The following is a 19,856-nucleotide window of genomic DNA, read 5'->3' as shown; positions in this document are numbered from 1 at the left end:
TCCATTCGTCTGTAAAGAATTAGCGTTAGAATTTTGCAGCTGTGACTTATTAAACTGATAGTTCGGTAATTTTCACATCTGTCAACACCTGCTTTCTTTGGGATTGGAATTATTATATTCTTCTTGAAGTCTGACAGTATTTCGCCTGTCTCATACATCTTGCTCACCAGATGGAAGAGTTTTGTCAGGACTGGCTCTCCCAAGGCCATCAGTAGTTCCAATGGAATGTTGTCTACTCCCGGGGCCGTGTTTCGACTCAGGTCTTTCAGTGCTCTGTCAAACTCTTCACGCAGTATCGTATCTCCCATTTCATCTTCATCTACTTCCGCTTCCATTTCCATAATATTGTCCTCAAGTATATCGCCCTTGTATAGACCCTCTATACACTCCTTCCACTTGCTTTCCCTTCCTTGCTTAGAACTGGGTTTCCATCTGGGCTCTCAATATTCTTACTAGTGGCTCTCATTTCTCGAAAGGTCTCTAATTTTCCTGTAGGCAGTATCTATCCTACCCTTAGTGAGATAAGCCTCTACATCCTTACATTTGTCCTTTAGACATCCCTGTTTAGCCATTTTGCACTTCCTGTCGATCTCATTTTTGAGACTGTATTCCTTTTTGCCTGCTTCATTTACTGTGTTTTTATATTGTCTCCTTTCACAATATTTCTTCTGTTACCCAAGGATTTCTACTAGCCCTTGTCTTTTTGCCTACTTGATCCTCTGCTGCCTTCACTACTTCATCCCTCAAAGCTACCCATTCTTCTTCTACTGTATTTCTTTCCCCCATTCCTGTCAATTGTTCCCTTATGCTCTCCCTGAAAGAGCTGTACAACCTCTGGTTTAGTCAGTTAATCCAGGTCTCATCTCCTTAAATTCCCACCTTTTTGAAGTTTCTTCAGTTTTAATCTAAAGTTCATAACCAATAGATTGTGGTCAGAGTCCACATCTGCCCCTGGAAATGCCTTACAATTTAAAACCTGGTTCCTAAATCTCTGTCTTACCATTACATAACCTATTTGACACCTTCTAGTATCTCCAGGATTCTTCCATGTATACAACCTTCTTTTATGATTCTTGAACCACGTGTTAGCTATGATTAAGTTATGCTCTGTGAAAAATTCTACCAGGCAGCTTCCTCTTTCATTTCTTACTCCCAATCCATATTCACCTAGTATGTTTCCTTCTCTCCCTTTTCCTACTCTCGAATTCCGGTCACCCACGACTTAAATTTTCATCTCCCTTCTCTACCGGAATAATTTCTTTTATCTCATCATACATTTCATCAATTTCTTCCTCATCTGCAGAGCTAGTTGGCATATGAACTTTTACTACTGTAGTAGGCATGGGCTTCGTGTCTATCTTGGCCACAATAATGCGTTCACTATGCTGTTTGCAGTAGCTTACCAGCACTCCTATTTTTTTATTCATTATTAAGCCTACTCTGCTGAAGTTCCTTTATCTTGTGATGTAAAGTAGTATAAGAGATAATTGCCTGTCACCATTTTCATAATTTCTTCCTCTGTACAACCACAATGGCATGCTGTTTTCTCAGTCAACAACAAAGGTGAAAACAGAAACCCAAACAATAGCACAGCAGCAAATGTACATAGGATGAACATTAGGAAACTACTGAGGACTTGGGGGCAAACTGCATATTAATGCCCTTGCCGACAATATTAATAATAACCTCAGACTTTTTGCAGGTGATGCAGTTATGTATAACAAGCACTGTCTCAAAGAAGTTGCATCTTGATAATATTTCAAAGTGGTGCAATGATTGGCAACTTGCTTTAAATGTTCAGAAATGTAAAATTGTGCATTTCACAAAATGAAAAAAACTTGGTACCCTATAATTATAATATCAATGAGTCACAGTTGGAGTTGGAAAACTTGTACAAGTAACTGAACATAACACTTTGTAGGGATATGAAGCGAAATGGTCATTATGATCATTCAGTTTATTGACAGAATACTGGGTAAGTGCAGTCAGTCTACAAAGGAGCTTGTTTTCAAATCACTTGTGCAACCCATTCTAGAATATTGCTGTATGGGACCCATATCAAATGGGTGCAATAGGGGATATTGAACATACACAGGGTGTTACAAAAAGGTACGGCCAAACTTTCAGGAAACATTCCTCACACACAAAGAAAGAAAATATGTTATGTGGACATGTGTCCTGAAACGCTTACTTTCCATGTTAGAGCTCATTTTAGTTTCGTCAGTATAACATGGAAATTAAGTGTTTCCGGACACATATCCACATAACATCTTTTCTTTATTTGTGTGTGAGGAATGTTTCCTGAAAGTTTGGCCGTACCTTTTTCTAACACCCTGTACAAAGAACGGCAGTGTGAATGGTCACAGGTTTGTTTTACCTGTGAGAGTGTCACAGAGATGCTGAAGAAACTAAACTGACAGGCTCATGAAGATGGATGTAAACTATCTCGAGAAAGTCTACTAACAAAGTCCCAACAATTGGATTTAAATTATGGCTCTAGGAAAAAACAACAACCCCCTAAAAATCGCTCACACGGGGATTCTGAGGACAAGTTTAGAATAATTACATCATGCACAGAGTCATTCAATCTATCATTCTTACAGCACCCGACATGGAGCAGGAAGAAATCCAGTAACTGGTACAATGGGATGTACCCTCAGCCATGCATTTCCTGGTGGTTTGCAGAGTATAGATGTATATGTAGATATTTGGCTACTTTGACGCTCTTTCTGCCTTGTGCGTTAACACGTCCGAAGTATACAGACACATGAGTGGCCACCCATCTGATCGTGTTAGGAGCCCGAAGATGTTAGCAAGTGGGCACACATATACACATCTAAAGCACCTCATGGAATGAAAAATAGCATGCACAGATGTGTACAAATCACCTGTGAAAGGTAGCAGCGGTGTAATGAAATCACCAGCCTACTGCAATTTTGAGGTATTTATTCTTTTCGAGGTATTTGTTATACATCTGATGTCTACTGCTTTGTGTAGCCCAACATTGATTTACCCATTCCTCTTTGACATCCTGTGAGTCTTTTAATGATGAACTCATGGCATATCCATGTTTCACAGCCCTAAGTTATTACCGGTAGTAAAAACTGGTCAAATTTTTCAGCTCAGACAAAAACTTAAGACTTGAAACCTGAAAGTATCTTCTGCAAGCTTGTCAGCCCAATTTAATAGGTTAAAATATTTCTGGTTTTACGTCTCCTTTCCTATTTACAAGTTGCCAAATTGACAGATTCTTCAAAGATAAATTAATGTCTATCCTTCATCGAGTTTATACTGACCAACAGACTTACGTATCAATGTAGGTAAGTGCTACTGCAATGTAGGCAAGTGCTACTGTATGGCAAATATTGACAATATTCTCTGCTGTTGAATGGGGATCCTAATGGAACACAATAGAACATGTGCAAATACAATATTACATATCAGTAGATGGCTTCGTGAGAGCTAGGTTTTCATCACAGTTGTGAAATTTCGAACACATCAACAAACTGAAAAAGTGAAAATATTGTACAAATCATGTAAGTACCAATAATGTAATAATGGGAAAACAAATTGCTGCAAAAGTTTGTATAATATACAATTGTTACTCACAATTTACTACAAATTACGTTATACACAACACTAGCAGACTTCCTAAAATTATCAATGTTAAACCATTCCACACCTAAATACTGAATTAAATTAGGAGGAACCTATTCTGTATGAGGATATTCCTTTCAAAAGATCTAAGAAGGATGATCAAAGTAAGAATTTTTTGTGGCTCACACAAACATTCAAATACACTATAGAAGGGTTGTTTGTAAGTGTGGTAAATTTCCATTAAAGAGGGAAACATTTTTGTTGCACCTTCATGGTTGATAAACTTGATTATTCTAAGGATTATACAAAGAATTTTAACAATGGACAGCATACAATTAATTGCTAACAGCTGTCTGAATCTGTCAATGTGTTGACTGTGACTGAAAATGGAGGAAACCAAGTATTATGCTATTACTAAACATTTTCATTTGACAGGTTGGACTGCTGCACACATCAAAACAAAATTGGATAAAATTCACGTGGACTCTGCACCATCACTGACGACCATTTACTTTTGGATAAATGAATTTAAATGTGGTCGGACAATCACTGAAGACTAAGCATGCTCTGGCTGCCAACAGAGGTCACCACAAAGGAAACCACAGACCAACTCCATGATATGGTATTGGAAGATCATTGAGTAAAAATTCATGAGAATACCGAGACTGCAGGCATCTCTAGTAAGTGAGTGCATAGTAAGCTGCACAGAGAATAGGCTAAGAAGAAGCTGTGTGTAAGGTGAATGCCGCAATTGATCAGTTGACAAAACGCGCATCCAGCACAACATTTCCACGCAATGTCTGGCGATGTTTAATCATAATATGGAAGACTTTTTGTGATCATTTGTAACTGTTGATGAAACCTGTATTCATCATTACACACCAGAGTCAATACAGCAGTCAAAACAATGGACAAAGACTGTTGAAAGTGCACCAGATAAGACAAAGACCATTTTGGCAGCTGGTAAGGTGATGGCCACTGATTTTTTGGGGTTCCAAGGAATAACCTCCACAGATCACTTGGGAAAAGCAAAACTATAACTGGACTCTATTATGCTTCACTGCTGGATCTTTTAAACTTGAGTTAGCCAAAAAAAGACCAAGGTTGATACGCACAAATGTACTCTTTCATCAGGATAATGCACAATCCCACACATCATAGATAATAATGGTCAAAATGCATAAACTGAGCTTTGAATTGGTACCTCATCGACCCTAATTGTTGGACATAGCTCTAAGTGACTTCTTCCTGTTCTGTAACTTGAAACTTTGGCTTGCTGAGAAGAAATTTTCATCAAATGAGGACATGAGTGGCACTCAACGAGTATTTGAAATAACATGTTTTTCCAATGGAATTAAAAAGCTGAATGATCAGTATTATATGTGTATATATGCTTCAAAGGACACTATGTCGAGGAGTAAGACGAGTTGTTTATGGAACAGACTTTCTTTTACCAGACTTATCAGGTCAACGGAGGCATCTGATCCCACCCACAGGCACGTAAGGCTCTTGTGGTGTGTGACATCATAATGGTGCGGAGTTCAGTTTATGAGTGAGTTGTGTTTGTAGAGGTCATCTTGTTGCAGCTGGTGGTGTCCTCTAGTAATGTGTGTATGGCCGCATGTTATGTGGTTTGTAGAGGTCATCTTGTTGCAGCTGGTGGTGTCCTCTAGTGATGTGTGTATGGCTGCATGTTATGTGGTGTATTGGGTTCATTTGGGTGTCAGTGCTTGAGTTGTGCATTTATCGGTTGTGACTGTTACAGAAGAATGGAAATTGGTTTCATTGAGTTAAGAATGAAGTTTCTGTTATTGCGGTGTCGTTTGCTGTTTGTCGCGCGGTAAGTCATTTAATTCAATCTGAGGCTTCTTTTATTAGGTATGGATATGACTTCCAAGTTTAATAGTGCATGTCTGCAGGCTGAAATGTGGGACATATTGCCTGTCATTCAGTTTCTGCAACTTTTTGGGCTTGGGGCAAGACAGTGAAATGCGGTGTATGCAAGTAAAATATGCGGTTGGCCCGAGTTTCTGCATCTCGGACCAGAGACTGTTGGTGGTGGTGGTTTTTTTTTTTTGGGGGGGGGGAGGTTGGGTGGGTGGGGGTGTTGGTAGGTTGTGAGTTTGTTTTGGTTGTGTATGTGTGTGTGAGTGTGTGTATGTGAGTGTGTGTGTTTTATGATGATGTTCGGTGTGGTTTAAATGTGTTGTTGGGTCAGTGTTATTTACTGCATGCATTGGTGGCTGATGTTTTGGTATCGGCACTTGTGGCTGATTTATGTATCTTAGGGGAAGTACTCAATCTGGATTTTATTGGTACTGTCAGCTGTATTTGAGCTATATAGGTCATAGGAAGTGCCCGATTCCAATGTGTCATCGTAAAAGTGTGTGTTTTGGTATCGAGAGCTGCTGCTGACCTATATAGGTCAAGGGAAGTGTCCAATTCCAATTATTTGTTATTTTAGGGGTTGGTTTTTGTGATATCGATAGTTGCAGTGCGATTATAATTTTTGGAGCAGTTGGTTTTTATTTTGTGGTATCAACAATTGCAGTTGAGCTATGTAAGTAAAGGGAAGTGATCAATTCATGTCAATATTGTGAGTGTAGCAGAATTTGGGAATTTTGTGGTGTTTTTATGTCGTCATCTTGTGTGGTTTGGGATCATGGTGTGTGTCTGTATGGGTTTATATTTCCACTCAAAGACCCCCAATTTCCTGCGCTGATCCCGTTAGTTTATATTTTTGGAGAGAGGTGTGTGTGAGGTTTTTATATGTATTTTCATGTTTGTTGTCGTGTTTGTGTATTGACGTCATAGACACCATATTGGAGACCTTGAGAATGGTCGTTTCTGCCATATTGGTGACATCATGGGTCAAAGCAGACAGTTGGAATCGGATGCTTCGGTAATACAGACTTATCAAACCACCATCGTACATCAAGATACATATCAGCCTTATCCAGTCAATGAAAGAAGATGGCACGAACAATAAAATATCACTGGGTAGAACTTATAATTGGAACTTTCTGGCAAATGTGACCTCCAACAAATTGAAAACAAGAAATCTGCTTATATATGTTAATAAATATGAAAAAAAGTGTTCATTTAGTCAAATTTTTAATACTTTCTACACTAGCATTCCAAAGATTAACCCTGTAGCACCTCCAACTCAAACCAGGAAATCAGAGTACTCACAAGACTCAACTTCCATTTGTGGCAGCTAACAATGCAAATTTTACTTGTAGAGTGATGTACAGTACTGTGCATCAGAAATTGACATTAATGACAAATACAAATCATTTAACAATATGGTTGAAAATTTAATGATTTGAACCAGAGATGGTAATTTTATGGAAGGACACTTTGAAAAAATGTGCCTCATTAACTTACTTATTGACCTACCAATCTGTAATCGAAAAGACTGCCATTGTTTTCCTATTCTTCTCCTGAGATCAGATAATGTCTATCTTCAGAAAGTACTACAAGAAAAACCAAAGACCCATTAATTCAGTTGCTCTCATGCGGTACCAAAGAAACTGAAAATTAAACACCAAGGAAAAGCTTTTCAAATGAGTTGAAAAAAATGATGTCCTGCTGCAATAAACAAATTTTTTTATGTGCAGGTCTTCCACTTACAGGAAAAGAAAATTCCCTGTTATAGCTGATCCGCTCAATGATGGTACAAATTCTGTACATTTTAAAAGGCATACATAAAGTTTAGACCATATTTTGCCCAATATGGTCCACAAATGGTTGACAGATTGATTAGGAGTAAACCATTAGAAGTCCAGAAATGCCCTCCAACATATTTCCGAACACTCAATATTCTCAGGTGTAAGGACAGCTAGGCTTATTCCAGCTCATTTACGTACAAAGTTATTAAACAGCATTTGCCCTGATTAAGCATTCCCAAAATCATCCCTGCAAGTTAAAAATTGACTTATGTATATAAATTAATGGTTGTATTTCACTGGTTGCTATAATAATATCCAACAGGTAAATATGTTATGCACTGGCAATGTAAACTGAAAGAACATTATAAAAATGTGTACTTTTAATATTAACAGAAAATTCAAATCAGTCAACACGTAACACCCATACAACACATATTTTAGAAGAGTGTAATAACTTGCCTAACGATGTTAGATGCTTCAAGGGCTCAACTTTAGGTCCACAGTAGGTGAAAGCTGGCTTCCGTACGGAATCTGAACAATGCACTTTCTGGATAAGTTTCAGGGAACTTAAAACATTTGCAATATCATATAAACGTCGCGCTTTTGCTTTTAGTTGCGTGCTCCCCATTCCCATTCCCACATGTAATGGAATAACATCCTCCATGTCACTTGCAGTTTCAGATTCCGATCCAGCCAACACAACTCTAGCAGCCACTTCCAAATTCACAAGGTCACCCTGCAGAATACATTACATATAATTTTAGATATACAAGAGACATCTGACCAATTTACCAAATAAAAACTGTATGTAACACATTATCGATTAGCGGTGGTTGCACAGTCAGCACCAATTGACGATATGCAAGACAAAATAAAACCCGCTATATTCTTATATAAACCTTACAATCAGTAGTTCCCAATCCAAGTATTTTTTACAGAATTCCACAATACATTTTAATTATCTGTGAATTGTCAGGTTCAATTTAAAGTGGACAGCAGTGGATTTATTTATGAATTTTTTGTGCATAAAAAGACACCAGCAAAAATGATACACACAAATAAGCAACATAACGCAATAAATAGGTTATGTTAAAAGCAAAACAATGTTTATCTTCATTCCTGCTTACTTCCACAAAGGATCCATTGATTTTTGCCCAACATAATATTACTGATACCTTTAAGATATTAGCCCTACAGTTTGAAAAATCTTTTATATGAAACTGTCATTTTTGTACATCTAAGTCTCATTCAAAATTTAAAATACTTCAATGAAAACTGCTATATATCTTATGAAGTCAAAGAAACTGCTACATATACTTCCATGTAATTCACATTTCAGTTAGAAACTAAATGACTAATACTAACCACTAGTGCAGAAACACACACAGTTCAAGTGTTACTCAGACATTTCTCACACATTGTAATTTATGTTTAACACATCTGATTCTCTTTGATAAAGTTTCTCTTATTAAATCAACAACTCCTGATATGCTTGGAACAGTGGTTAGATTGTGGTGTCTATTTGACACTGAACTAAGTAAGAGACTGAGCAACATCTCAGCTACACAAAGATACAGAAGAAAATCAGCTATAGGCCCACCACAGAAATTATTCTTGCCCTTCCCTGAAGTGATCAAGGGAAACTAGAAAATCCTTAACCAGAATGGCCTGAAAGGGATTTGAACCACCTCTCCCTGCCCCCTCTTCCCCAAATTAAAAAACAGTGTCTATCAGTTCATCACCTTGCTAGATACAAATACCAAATATAAATTACAAACCTTTCAATTAATACAGTGATACAGTACATTACTGCAACACATTTAGAAGAGAAGCAGGACTAAAAAGCCAAGAAGGAATGAAACTTTTGAAATGCATGCTATTTCTGTTACAGTACAGTATGTCGGCAGCACTGAAATAGCACATTTTTCATCTGTTTTCTTTGTTGAAAGCAATGGAGCACTTCATTATGGAACAGCGCGTTGGCATAGTGAAAACTTACAAATGTAAGAAATGTATTCGCAATTGCGAATATGGACAACCATTAGCTGTATAATAGAATGACAACAATGAAAATTTGTGCCGGATCATGACTTGAACCCAGACTTCCCACTAATTGCAAATGGTCGCCTTAACATTAGGCTTTCGAGCACATTCGACGGCCAAACCGAAACTTCCACATGTCAACCATATGCCTACAAAGCTTCACTTGTACATTCATTATTATGTATATTCCTGTGCAAGGGAGACAGTTTAACTGAAAGTCACTTGCCCAGTGTCGACAAATAAATACAATACTGCAGTACCTGTGTTGTTCAGAATTACAATGCAGTGTTCCTTCGGACATGTATTTCGTAAGAGCTGTAGTTGCCACATTGCCTGTTCCCTTGAACATGCCTGCAAGTGCGAAAGATCATTGCATCAAAATTCTGTACAACACAGGCACTACAACACTGCATTACAGATGTGGTGAATGTTGTACAGAGGCTGTTTGCACACTCTGTGGAATTTTTGGTCAACATAATGCACCAAACAAGTTGATTGTGTTGAGACCACTTGCTAAATTTCAGAAAACTGCTTTGGTTGTGGACATTACACTCTTTAAGCATATTCGTTAATAATTGTTCTTCAGAAAACATCGCCATTGTGAATAAGTCCAATGAAATCTATTCAATGGCATTCACAGTAATTGGAGATTCCCAGAACCAGCATGCAAAGAATTGTGAAAGAAGAACTGGATCTTTGAAACTATAAAATTTAGCTAACAGAAGAATGGAAGTTAAAGAATGACAAAAGTGCTGAGCATTTGTCCAATGGGTGCCTGTAAAATAAAGAGCAGACAACAATTTTATCAAAAAGAGTAATATTCACTGATGAGGACACTTTCTGTTGAATTGCTTAGTGACAAGCAAAACGGAGGATTTGGAGCACAGAAAACTCACAATTAATTATCTAAAAGCCATTACTTGTTAAAAGCAAGCGGTTTCCTGGCTGGGTATTTCTTGCAACAGTAACATGACTAGGCCATCCAGATCTTACAATGTGACACCCTGTGATTTCTTTCTGTGGGAGTATTTGAAATCTTTGGTGTATTCCAACAAACCACGATTACTTCTAGAGATCAAGGCTGAGATTCGACACGTAATTTCAGACCTTGAGGTGCTAGTATACCGTAAAGTTATAGAAAATTTCATCAAAATAACAACAGTGTGCCTGCAGTCATGGAGGGCATTTGAGTAAGATCATATTGCATACATAATTGCCAAGTAGCATACAGTGCAATAATATATAAATTACTTAATGTCACGAATAAACTTTTATGTTATTAGGCACTATAGAGTTTTTTTTCTTTACAAGAGAAATTTGTATGTAATCAAAAACTAGCTTAAATTTATCGAGAAAATGGTGGCAAAGCCTAGTACCTCTAAAAAGGAAATCACAATGGCCCCGTACAAAGTATCTGTGACTACTTCTCAGAAGTTTGGGTTGCTACTAAGCTGATGATACATGACAAGCTCAAAGGAACAGTTCAAGAGTTGTAATGGACAGCTAAGCCCACTTGCACTTAGCAGCTGAAGGAACTTGCTTCCGAAAATCACATAAGAATGTTTAGACAGGTACTACTGAAGAAAGTTCAGAAAAACATTATTTTCATCTCTGTTGTGTATTGCACATACAAGCCACAAAACAAGAGGGATTATGTTCCAGAGGCGGAAACAGGAAGATTAAAGTTTAAAGGATTCATAGAGATCCTAGAAAGCTTTGGTCAAAGCTCAGTGTGCAACCATCTTTTCATTGTGCCTGTCCAACTCTGTACGTCATCTGTAAGGTGATTAGCTTTCTATCCTTTTCATAACTGTTGATATTCCAACCTGGATTTTCCACTGTTTTACTTTCAAATATTGGTGCGTAGTCTGCATGAACTTCAGTTGTAGCCCAAGTAGCTGTATAAACTTCAATACAAATTTTGTTGACAGAGTACATTATTCCCTCCAACTTCTTTGCCCTTGCGTGCCACTGTCAAATTCAGAAGGCCAACACTTGAAGTGTACGTCACAAGATGGCAAGGAATTTTACTGGGGAATGGTGGGTTGGACAAACTAGAGAGAGAATGAGACAATATTCCAGGGTGCAATTACCTTGCTCCTTGTCTCTGTCCAAAATACACATTGCAATTGTTCTCCAGCATCTAGAACAATGTGTGCAAACATCCCGTGCAGCCATAGTACTTAGTTCTCTTGAAACGTTTTTATACACAGAACACTATTGCTTGTTATCATTATGTTCATGGTGTATACTTTATGTCATTTATAATGAACATCAGAGAAACCAAAAGGTTGTTAATGAACGTGGACTAACATAAAAATCAACACCATCTGCGCACTCCAAAGTGCACACTACAGAAGCAGGTGGGAGAATGTCACTACTGACTGGTGCATCATAAAGCAGGGTACACATGTTTTGCTACTGTGCAACTCACCACCAACTGCCAACTAACATGCACACTACTGAACAAATGTGTTACAACATCTGGAACAAACTTTCAAGAAGTGTAACAAAAATCATAGTAGCTGACAATGATAAAACTTCTTCCCCTTTTGCATAAATTTACAACACAAGTAGCATTTGCTTTTGTGACAATTCTTACTGTCAGTTCAAGTCCATCTGAGCAGACATATTTTTATGTACTTTCAGTGTAATGTCCATGGATACAGTGAGGCAAATTCCTTGTGGTCATATTGAAAGAAGTAAATAAATAAAATTTGTGGTTGCCAAAAGGCCAGGACCACAAAAATTATTTCAAATTTGTGTTCTTCTATCACCATGCAGTGACATGTAATAATGAATTTCTCTATTGTGACTGCAATTCACCCATCACTCTCCTCAAAGATATTTCCAATTCTGCAGAAAACCAAAAGAAAAAACCCTACACAGCAACCGATGGAAGCTCCAAACAGCAAACTCTCCATCAAGTTTGCAGACAGACATAAGCAACGGTAATGAACCTGACATCCCATTCACATGTTTCTTCAGAAAGCTAGGATGGAGAGTTAATTTTTCCACTGGTATGGTTTAGTGTTTGTGATGTTGAATGCACATAAAGTACACATATTTCTAGAATGCCATGGGATAGCATGATAATGAATGAAAGTTGACAAACTGCTTTCCATGCACGACTGGGCAGAACGCTGGGACAGCCCTAAAGAGGAACATGGAAAATCGACTATCAGGTTCACATGGTGATGAAAGGTAACAAAGGCAACTGTGTGGAGCAGAAACAAGATGAACACAGTGAAGAGACAAAAAAGAGAAAAAGAAGGGAGATAATGTCTAACAACCCATTGTCAATTAGTTTATATATGAGACTGGAGAACGGCAGATGGAAAATAAGGCCATGTCCTTTTACAAGGAAATATCATGGTATTTGTCTTCAAATTCTGAGTATGAGTGGTTTCTGCCTGACATCACCATTTTATTAATTAATTTTAAAGTACCAGTGGCTTCGGCATGAAACCATTGATGCTACTGCAAGACAGAGACATTTAGTGATACACTGAGGTAGTTCTAAGAAAATGTAATACATTGAAGCAGTTACAGCATTCAAAGCAATAGGTTGAGCAGAGATTGTGCCACAAGACCGTAAGAGATGGTGGCATTTTTTTCCAGTGATCATACTGAGGAGATCAGTGACAGTGTAAGTGTATCTCAAGTTAGTGTAACATAAATTCGAGTTCATATAACTGCTGTTAGGAGAGGTTTCTAAATGAATCCACTGGAGCTGTATGTACTTCTAACATAAATGCACTACATTTCAGCCCACTTTTGCCTGTTATTTAGGACTATAATTTGTTTTAAGCATTATGACTTTACGGAAGTTTCGAGATGTGGGAAAACTGTATTCCCTGTGGTTCCAAATTGGAACTACAACTTCAAAAAAATTATTGTTTACTTTTTGCTAATTTTTTCCTTGTATATTTATTACCTACTACAATAATTAATGACAATTCTGTGAATAATTTTAGAATTATATTTTTTTATACATTTTTGGAACTCAAACAGTTAAGCTGTTTAGAGAAACCGGTGGAAACCTAAATTCGGATAATTGGACACGAAACTGAACCATCATCCTCTAGAAAACGGGTCACACACAAGCACTGCAGTGCCTCGCTTGGTCAGGACAGCAACATTAAACTGACGTAAGGAATACTGAAAGTGAAAAGCTAAGAAGCATGAAATAGATATGGGTACAGATACTGAGAAGGTCGCTTTAAAACACAAGAACTGTGAAAAGGAAATAAGTACCTATAGAAGTGGATAAAATATACAGTGATGAACCTGTACATTATGATCATTGCACACGCCAAGACTGAATGTTACATGATGGCATTGTTGGCACATGATGAAGGAAAGTATACAAACGGGTAATCATTCTCGTGATGATACACACCACAATATGGAAATTCACTGACATAAGTGTCTGACTAGGGACAGGTGACTGGCAATGAACACCACAAAAAATGGCAAAGTTAGGTGACTGTTCACATGCCTCTGCTGTGAGTGTCTACGAAAAATTGGTAGAAGGGTACTGAAATCACTAGCAGGCCACAAGGTGGTGGATGTCCGTGCCTCAACACAGCACGTAGCAGAGGCTGGGCTGCTCTATAAAGCAGGATAGGCAGCTATCTGTGGCAGAACAGAGTACACTGCTGGTGCAGGCACAAGTGGTAGAGAGGAAAACCTTTCAGCACGCATTTCAGAACAGGCAGAGTCATCAGACATCAACATCATTAAGACTGCAGTGAGCATGGGATCATCGATGTTTCAGTCTGGATCAAGGGAAACATGTCGCCTGGTTGAATGACTCATTTCTTATTACACTGGATGGATGGTTTACACACATCAAAAAAAGTTTTGCAGCACCCCAGTTTCCAGAACTCTGGTAGATAGATGTTGACTGTGGGTATTGTATCACAGACACAGTCCCTTTGACTGTTCAAATATGTTACTAAACCCACCCAAAGATGTGAACAACCATGCATGGGCAGCGCCTATTAGAAAGAGGGGGTCCAACAGCTGATCAGTTCCAGTCATACCACCAGGAAGGAGTACACGGCTCGTGTTGTCTGTAGTTAAACCACGCCTAGACGGTCAGTACCGCAGTTCGATCATGTCCGCATTGTTACTTTGTGCCAGGAATGGCTCTCAACAAGGACAGTGTCCAGGTGTCTTGGAGTGAACAAAAATGTTGTTCGGACATGAAGGAGATACAGAGAGACAGGAACTGTCAATGACATGCCTCGCTCAGGATACCCAACATCTACTACTGCATTAGATGACCGCTATCTATGGATTATGGCTCAGAGAAACCTTGACAGCAACGCTATTATGTTGAATAATGCTTTTCGTACAGCCACAGAACGTAATGTTACAAATCAAATTGTGCGCAATAGGCTGCGTGATGCGCAACTTCACTCCCAACATCCATGGTGAGGTCCATCTTCGCAACCACAACACCAAGCAGCGCAGTACAGATGGGCCCAACAACATGCCAAATGGACCGCTCAGGATTGGCATCACGTTCTCTTCACCGATGAATGTCGCATATGCCTTCAACCAGACAATTGTCGAAGACATGTCTGGAGGCAACCCTGTAAGGCCGAATGCCTTAGACACACTGTCCAGCAAGTGAAGCAAGGTGGAGGTTCCCTGCAGTTTTGGGGTTGCATTATGTGGGGCCGACGTACGCCGCCAGTGGTCATGGAACACACCATTACAGCTGTACAATACGCAAATGCCATCCTCCGACCGATTGTGCAACCATATTGGCGAGGCTTTCGTCTTTATGGACAACTCGCTACCACATTGTGCACATCTTACGAATAACATCACTCGACTAGAGTGGTCAGCATGTTCTCCAGACATGAATCCTATCTAACATTCCTGGGATACATTGAAAAGGGCTGTTTATGGACGAAGTGACCCACCAACCACTCTGAGGAATCCACAATGAATCGCCTTTGAGGAGTGGGACAATCTGGACCAACACTGCCTTGATGAACTTGTGGATAGTACGTCACGACGAATACAGGTGTGCATCAATGCAAGAGGACGTGCTACTGGTTATTAGAGGTACCCGTGTGTACAGCAATCTGGACCACTACCTTTGAAAGTCTCACTGTCTTGTGATACAACATGTAATGTGTAATTTTCATGAGCAATAAAAAGGGGAAGAAATGATGTATATGTTGACTCTATTCCAATTTTCTGTACAGGTTCCGGAACTCTCGGAACCAGTGTGATGCAAAACTTTTTTTGATGTGTGTATTTGGATAACCGTCATCTAGGTGAACAGCTGCTTGAAACGTGCACTGTGCCCCAAATGGCAGTTGGTGGGAGCATTATTATGCTCTGGGGGAAATTCACCTGGGCCCCAATGGGACCTGTGGCAGCACGCCTGATCGAAGGCACCAAGACAGCTATGGATTATGGACATTATTATGAACCACCTGCACTCTTCATGTATGATTTACTCTTCCAGTGGTGTACTATGACTGTCACAAGGCTAGATTCACGCTGCATTGACCTTAGGAGCATGATAGTGAAATCACAATGTGTTGGCCAGTGAATTTGCCTGATCCAAACATGAGAAACACATCTGGGGTGCTGATGCACAAATCACCAGCCCATGGTTTACAGGAATTTTGTGATCTTTGCATGCATATCCGGTGCCATATACATCTGGAAACCTACCAAGAACTTAGCGAATCGTTGGTGCACCAAAATCAATGCTTTATTGCATTCCAAAGATGGACCAGCATGCTATTAAGCAAGTGTTCATGATGGTATGGCTAACGGGAGTATGTGTTTTGTGACTGCGTCCCATCCAACAATGATAATGTGGACTTGTGCTCTATGATAAATAGCTGCATTCAACAAGGAAAAATTGAGATATTACTCATTTTGATCTCTGTTCCCGAGTCTGAAAACTGAAGTGATGTGCAAAATTAACACTTATAATCAGACGAGAATTTTATTTTGTTTTCATTCTTTCAGATCCTGTGGCTACTACCACGGTCTGGTCAAATGTCAACTGTATACAGATTTCAAGAAGTTATCCTCTTGAATAAACATTCAATGCATTTAGAAGCTGACAGCAAAATAGTCAATCATATGTTCATGGCAACTTCAGTATGTTTATGCGCATTTACCCACCTCTACTTCTACAATGCAGGGTATTTAATGAACATACCGATGGGATTGAGAGAGAGGACACACAATTTGAATGAGGATTACAATTTAATGTCCTGTCGATTAGGACACAAGAGAGTGGCTATATTATTCAGTGTAAATGATTGGTCAAAATATAGATAATCAATAAATGTAAATCTGGGACAATGATATACATATCTTAACCAAACTTTCATCATAAATGTTTGTACTTCATCAACATAGCATCCCTGCTCTTATCACAAATCAAAAGAATAGAAGAGTATTTATTGCACTGGTCCTTTCAAATATTTAACAAAAAATGGTAGAACTGCTGTTATTCCTTCTGTAATATCCCCTGTTCTCAACCTAACTCCAGCCAGTCACTACAGCATTTTGTGTCAACATACTTATAGAAACATCCACAGCCTCTTACGTAATTCTGCAGTAATGGAAAAAATTAAGCAATCATCATACAAATGGTATGGGGTAATAATAAATGCCTATTATAATCAAACTGCTTCATAGTCTCAGTTATAAGTATGAAAATTCAGAATGCCATGGGAATGTATTACCATGTAACACCTGTCATGTTTACCTCATCTGACACTAGAAACAGCATCAGAAATTTCTGACACAAAACACCAAGCGAACGCTCATCACGGTTACCATCTGCCTGTTGACTATTTGGAGTAAGAGGGAGTTCCTTCTCTTGATATCTCGGCGAGCAGTAACACAACTTTTGCATTGCTTTCACCTGCAAATTAATAAAAGTGTATGTATAACAACTTTATAAAATTACAGAAATACCGAACAAAATATTGTCTGCATATGATTCAGTAATCAATAACAATTATGAGTACGGAGACCCACAAGTAAGTCAACTAAAACTAGTTATGCAACTCTTAACAAGTCAACCACATGAGAGCAAACTTGACTGTTGGGACGACAATTTTAGCAAGAGGTGAGATACAGATATGTCCTTCATTTGAGAAGACAGAATGACCTTTAAGAATAGTTTTGTCTGTAAGTCTTTACAGGCTTACAATCTACATTATGAACTGTACAACAACCCAAAATTTGTTAAAAACATGTGCAATGATGTACAATAGTGGTTTCAAATAACAATATTTAAAGTTAAATTAAAATATTTAAAGCAATGACAACACAGCTTGTTACTGATGCCTTTCCCTCCTCCAGTATTTCTGTAGATACCAACAGCATTCTGCTTTAGACACAAACATTATATGTACATTCAGTATACTATGCAAAAGTTTTAGGTGGAGGCGGGAGGTTATTTTGAACTATGGTTGCATGAGACACTTTTACAAACAGGGACTAAACTATATCATTTAACTACTTCGTTGTTACCAAAAGCTTTGTGTACCAGCTTTGCTTTGGATTGTGTATTCATCATCTTTTCTCTTATTTTGAAATGAGTACAGAGACTAATCCTGGTCCATCATGGGGGTTCGAGTACAAGCCCCATGACACCACAGCGATCAGCGATCCTTATGACTACGTATCAGTTCTGATGCTGAAGAAGCACAAATCATGGTTATGGACTGTAAGCACTTTGAGAGAGGTGTGGCTTGTTCCCTTGGGCAGCCCAAGTTCTGTATGCATCTCCTCCTGACTGCTGTGTCACAGTGTCTGCACTATACTTTACATCACAGAATTTATTTTACAAATTTAGAATTTACTGAAGTAGGCCTATGTAACAACATATTTTGAACTAAAGTTGTCTTATGCAGGTTTTATGCTTCTGACCATTTCTTTAAACAATATCTCTAGTCCGTGAACTGTTAATCCACTAATAAAACTACTTGCTCATTTTTACTACTTTTACAGAGCACGAAAGGAATTACCTTCTTCTGATAACCCATTTCTTCTGCCATTCCTTTCAGTTCAGCAAGTGTTGTTAGGAGCTGCTGATTTCCAAACCACTGATAGCTATTCTTACCAATCTGAAAAACATATATTATTAACACAATCTGCACTGAAAGAAGAACTAAATTGTAAGTGGTGGTGTACACACCCAAAGGCAGAAGCAGTGAGATGGGGGACGAAAAGAGTAAAGGAAATATCTGGCAAAGAAACTAGGTGTTCTCAACACACCCTGTATTGATATCATTAAACTTCATAGCCATAATTTAACATAAGGCACTAGAAAGGTTTACACTATATTGGGACACTTTAAATATATATCCTTCACATCCACACTTATGTAATAAAAAGTTCATGTAAAATGAGCAGCTTTGAGTATAATGTAAGAACTCTGAATCTCTCCCAGTATTACTAGCTTCATAAGCTTTTCCCACAGGCCATTTACCGAACAATACGTCATGGGCTCATGAACGAGCAGAACATTCAAATACCTTTGATGCCATCTGAAGGCTCTCTAGAACGTTGATGATGTCATACAATCGTCTCCTTTCAGTATGAAGCTGAGCGGCAGCTTGGTCCAAGGATATAAACAGATTACTATCAGGGGGTACCTCCAGCGGGAAAAGTTCCAAAAACCTGAAATACAAGTAACATTCGACGCAATTCAGATACATGTAGCTGAGTAGTATACAAAACATTGCTTCTCTGCTGATAAATAACCTTAAATCTACCACTTACTTGTCACATAGAAGACTTAAAGACTTTTCTTTGCGCGGTTTGATTGCGGTTGATGCTTTTTTCCGGAATTCACTCAACGAATCAACGTTCTCATCGTAGTCGTTTGAATCAATTTTCTGCTCGAGTAATCCTGCACAGTCTTCACCGAAATCTCTTTTTCTGAAATGACTTGCAACTCTAGTTAACAATTTCAAATTAGCTGTGGGTGAAACTGGACTTGGAGGGTCCTCATTTACGTTCTTTATATCACCTAAAATCTTCCTGGCAGGAGATTTCATAATATCCTGCTGACCTGAATCTAAATTTCTGTTTTCCATGCCTATGATATAAAGGTAAGCAGTTTACCGTCAAAATCAAAACTAGCTAACACTGTGGTGTTTCAGAAAATCCATTGGCGTCCTTCGATATCTCAGTAATAAGCGCATTTCACATACCACAAGAACTTTCCACCCTGTAAAATGTAAAACATACTTCTTCCTCTACGCATTCATTTTCTTCCGCCTGTGCTTAGTGCTTACACACTGTATTCAAACATTTCCCTCCCACCCTAAACATCCAGCCCATCATTGGCGGAAATTTCTTTGCTCTTTGGACTACGAGGGAAAACATCACACACTTTTGGCGCGATTTTATACAGAGGTCAAGGGAAATTGAAGCTCTTTGGTGATAAATTCGTCAAAGTTCAAATGTGCCTTAAAATACGTTTATATTAGCTATATGACGGCAATAAACTACTGCCAGTTGTTACAAAACGACTTT

At 38.6% G+C, this 19,856-nt stretch overlaps 1 protein-coding gene across 1 annotated transcript in view; it reads right to left on the bottom strand.

Annotated features, from left to right (window-relative positions):
• LOC124789908 overlaps positions 1 to 19,631 on the bottom strand; it is a 33,758-nt gene extending 14,127 nt beyond the window's left edge. Inside the window, exons 1-5 of the mRNA XM_047257426.1 lie at positions 19,098 to 19,631; positions 18,851 to 18,995; positions 18,341 to 18,439; positions 17,071 to 17,229; positions 7,728 to 8,004 (exon numbers count right to left, since the gene is read on the bottom strand). Coding sequence (XP_047113382.1) covers positions 7,728 to 8,004; positions 17,071 to 17,229; positions 18,341 to 18,439; positions 18,851 to 18,995; positions 19,098 to 19,414 — 997 coding nt within the window. The 5' untranslated portion in view covers positions 19,415 to 19,631. The remainder of the gene's footprint in view (positions 1 to 7,727; positions 8,005 to 17,070; positions 17,230 to 18,340; positions 18,440 to 18,850; positions 18,996 to 19,097) is intronic.
• Between the last annotated feature and the right edge of the window lie 225 nt (positions 19,632 to 19,856).

Source organism: Schistocerca piceifrons, chromosome 3, assembly GCF_021461385.2.
Source record: "Schistocerca piceifrons isolate TAMUIC-IGC-003096 chromosome 3, iqSchPice1.1, whole genome shotgun sequence".
In the NCBI taxonomy this organism is placed as follows: domain Eukaryota; kingdom Metazoa; phylum Arthropoda; class Insecta; order Orthoptera; family Acrididae; genus Schistocerca; species Schistocerca piceifrons.
Note: the sequence above shows the minus strand (reverse complement) of the source record. Positions and strands in the feature narration are given on the sequence as shown.